General features: G+C 44.8%; 1 protein-coding gene across 1 annotated transcript; it reads right to left on the bottom strand.

The window, feature by feature from the left end:
* Window positions 1-477: 477 nt before the first annotated feature.
* Window positions 478-2,697, bottom strand: LOC120062881 (potassium voltage-gated channel subfamily V member 2-like). The gene is made up of 2 exons (XM_039012950.1): window positions 1,363-2,697; window positions 478-738 (listed from the first exon to the last, which is right to left on the bottom strand). The coding sequence occupies exons 1-2, from the start codon at window positions 2,695-2,697 to the stop codon at window positions 478-480; spliced, it is 1,596 nt and encodes a 531-aa protein (XP_038868878.1).
* Window positions 2,698-3,929: the final 1,232 nt, after the last annotated feature.

Raw genomic sequence — 3,929 nt, 5'->3', positions numbered from 1 at the left:
ATAAAAAAGGAGCAATAGAATCAACTTGACCTGACAGGGCAAGTTGCTTCATAGCTGTGGAGCTCTTTATGACAATGCACTGTCTATATGGTATTGTTAACAGGCCTACCCTTTGGGGGAGAAGCACTCTCATTAGGTAATATGTGTGAAGTGCAGGGGTAGAAATGGAGAAAGAAAATCACTCCTGGAACCCTTCAATGTAAAATCTATGAATTCAATGTGAATTGCAAAATTTTACATCACAAAATGTTTTCATGCCCAGAACCCCCTTCCCCCAGACCCCCTCCCATTTCCACCCCTTCCACCCCAGAACCCCCCACCCCCATGCATATCTGACGGGTAAGACAAGAGGGTGCATGGGTTTTCAGCAGTTTCAAAGTTAACATTACTTTATTCAACCCGATACTATATATGTTGCCAATGTAAGGAAGATCAGGCAGATGTGTCTTACAAAGTCCTAAACAGTTAGCTGTAGCATCATGTAGTGTGTCCAACTCCACAACAAAGTGAGATCTTCATTGCTGTCCTTTTGGCAAACCTAATTTTGCCCCGGTTCTTCATGTTTGCGGTGTACTCGTGGGATTTCAGTTTGGCGTAGTAGTCTGAGAACTTGTTGAAGAGGATGGAGATGGGCAGTCCGTTCAGTATGATTCCAAAGGAAATACAGAAGAAAGCAAAGAGACGCCCCAGGATGGTCTCTGGATACATGTCTCCATAGCCCACGGTAGAGATGCTCACCTGGAGTGCAGAAATTACAAGAGTTATGGAACTTGAACCCCTTTCACAGTGAAAATGTAAAAGTGTTATCTGTCCCACTTCAGTCACAACTTAAGAAATTCATATGAATACCCTTTCAGAGAGAGGTATACAGGGCCTAAAAGTGGCCTGACTTTATGTCCAGAGTGTTGATCATAATTAAGCACATACGGCATGCTTCATGTGAACAGGCACGGACATGGACAGATACACATATTCTAATGGAGGTGCGCTGACCTAAAGTCCACCCTGTAATAGCATTATGGTATTAAGACACTATCCAGGAACCATATAAACCATCCATTTAAATAATGTCAGACCATGTAGTTCATATGAAAAGGTTACTGGTACTTTGATCAGTGTTTAAGCGTATCATTCAGTTAGTGGCCACTGACAGCCATTAGTACACAGTGCAGTAGGTAGTATTATGAGGTGACTACAGAGCGAGCCATAGACCGGACACACTACAGACCTGAAGCCAGACCTGAGCCTCACTGCATCATCGCTGGAAGATCACCAGAAACATAGCTGAATATAAAGCTACAAAGAATGAAAGTTAGACTTTTTAAAAACTCCTAATGGCCTATTGTGAACTAATATACTTACAGCAGCCCACCACCATGCATGGGGGATGCTTGTGAAGTTGGTTTGGGGCACGTCATGCTCCACAGTGTAGACCATGGCAGAGAAGGCGAAGATTCCCATGGCGATGAAGAGGAAGAGGCAGCCCACCTGCTGGTAGCACTGGCGGAGTGTGAAGCCAAACGCCCTCAGTCCGGTGGAGTGGCGCGCCAGCTTCAAGATACGAAATATACGCATCAGCCGCATGATCCGCAACACCTGGCCCAGCTTCCCCACCTGCCCAACTGTCCTCATGTCATGTTCGTGCTTCACGTAGTCATTGTTTTCAAAGCACTCCAAAGCCAGCTGCAAGTACTGAGGTAGAATAGCGATCAGGTCCACCGTGTTGAGCATGCTCCTGGCGAAAGTCTGGAGGTCAGGTGTGGACACCAGCCTGAGCAGATACTCCATGGTGAAAAAAGCAATGCACAGAGACTCCACAAATTCACAGTAGGTCTTCCCGCTCAATTGGCCAGAGGGAGTCTTGTACTGCATATCCTCTACTGTGTTGAGTGTCATGGCCACCAGGGATACCAGGACAAACAGGCTGGAGACCAAGGCCATGAGCTTGGCAGGGACAGAGGAGAAAGGTTTTTCCATTAGGTTCCAGATCACTCTGCGGTTATGGCCCATGAACATGTCCTGAAACAGCTCCTCATTCTCCTCGATCTCCACCTCAGCCTCCAGCTCTCTCTGGATGTTCAGCTGCTCGTTTATTTCGTCCTGTCGCTCCTCAAAGGAAATCCGGCAGCAGCGGTGGGTGTTCTTGATCCTCACGCCCCAGTAGTTGATCTCCTCCAGAAAGTTTCTGGGACACAGCTCGTCTTTTATCCACAGCACCCCAGTTCTGTAGAAGGTGAAGATGTTGTTGAAAATCTCTGGGTCCCTGTCAAAGAAGTACTCATTTTTCTTGACTTGGTAATCGTCACACAGGTCCAGTTTCTTGTTGTGGTCTGTATAGGTGGCAAGCCGTCCTATCCTAGTTTTGGGGTACCTGGCCGCCAACCGGTAAGCTATCTGATAGGACTTCCCCCCAACATTGATGTTGAGATTGTAATTCTTGGTGGGTGAAGCCAGCCTTGAAAGAAGAGCCAAAGGCTTCTCATCTTCCTCATCCTCATACTCAGAGTAGATGTCATAAATGTCCTTGCTCAGTTCCTGCATGGAATTCCACTCTTTTATACAGCTGTCCTTGGTGAATGGAAGGGTGCTGTCTTCTGAGGGTCTTCTAAGTTCAGCATTAGGCCCAGTGACTTTGTAGTTAGGGAAGAGGCTCTGCCTCCTGTTCCAAAGGTTGAGCATCCTCCCGGTGCTTCCCATGTCGTTGCCTTCCGTGGGCTATACAGCAGACGGCAGATTCAAATCTGGGAGCATTACTGTTCTACTTTAATACCCCCCTCTGATTAAGCACATGCAGAGGATGTTAGCAGGATGCATTGCGTGCCACGGCCCCATCAATGATGCTGACAGAGGATCCATGTGCTTACAGAACATTTACATACCATTATCCCCTCCCAAGCTCCTCTGGCCCTGTGTGTAATGTAAGTGCTTTAATGTGTTTGGACCCCAGGATGAGTGGGGATCCCTAATAAATACAAATACGTCTGTCAGTGAACACACTTCATCAACTCACTTCCTTAGAGTCTGTAAACAAGTCTGTATACGGTATGTGTCATCAAACTGAGTATATGAAGACAAACTGATACATGAACTCTCCCCTTCATGAATTCATCAATAGGTTTGCTGTAGTGTTGTTTTGGGCAGAGTAAGGACTGCCGTTTCATCAACTGCATCCTTGTCGACTGATACTGCTGAGCACATGCGTTCATGAACGCTGGCCAAACACTGCTCCAATTGAGTAATCTAGGTGTAGGCTAATCCATTGTCTCTTAAGAATGTAAAGATTAGGTGATAGTTTCCTTAGGCTTAGGGGACAAATTAAGAATTTGAATTAATGACTCTCCAACGAGGGGATTTTTGTATTCTCTTGCGATACAATACATTCATTTTGGTTTTCACATAATTCCAGAAAATAGTCTGAAAGTTATTGTTAATTGTTTATTGCCAGATTGTAATGACACAGAGACCCCTGTGCTGCATGAGAACAAAGAGGGTGTGGGGGTGTTTAAAGAGGATAAGGACTTTAAGACGTTAACATGCTTCCTGTCAGAGTGGACAACATGTGTCTGTGGTCTCTCTTAGCCTATTAGAATCAAGGCCACAAGCTCACTTTGACAAGATATTCAATTACATTAATTATGTTACAACTACACATGGAGAACAATTATATACAATAACACTGACAAGAAGACTGATAGTGATGGTGATCGTAGAGAAGATAATCATTCTATAAAAGAACTCATCAGCCATTTTATTGTCTGACATAACTTGGCTTGGAAAAGGAATCCTCTTATAGGATATCAGATTATTGACCTGCTGATTAAAAGTTCTACACACAGACCTTCAGTCAAACACTTGTACTGGGTCAGTTTCAATATAATGTATTTCCTTTTTTCTCCTCTGTTCCCATACCAGTCTATTGGTTAAAGCAA

The sequence above is a fragment of the Salvelinus namaycush genome, chromosome 18 (assembly GCF_016432855.1).
Source record: "Salvelinus namaycush isolate Seneca chromosome 18, SaNama_1.0, whole genome shotgun sequence".
Taxonomy (NCBI): domain Eukaryota; kingdom Metazoa; phylum Chordata; class Actinopteri; order Salmoniformes; family Salmonidae; genus Salvelinus; species Salvelinus namaycush.
Note: the sequence above shows the minus strand (reverse complement) of the source record. Positions and strands in the feature narration are given on the sequence as shown.

Coding starts and splice junctions, on each gene's coding strand:
- LOC120062881 (XM_039012950.1), bottom strand. CDS start 2,697: ATGGGAAGCACCGGGAGGATGCTCAACCTTTGGAACAGGAGGCAGAGC. Junction 739..1,362: donor ATGCATGGTGGTGGGCTGCT/GTAAGTATATTA, acceptor TCTGCACTCCAG/GTGAGCATCTCTACCGTGGG.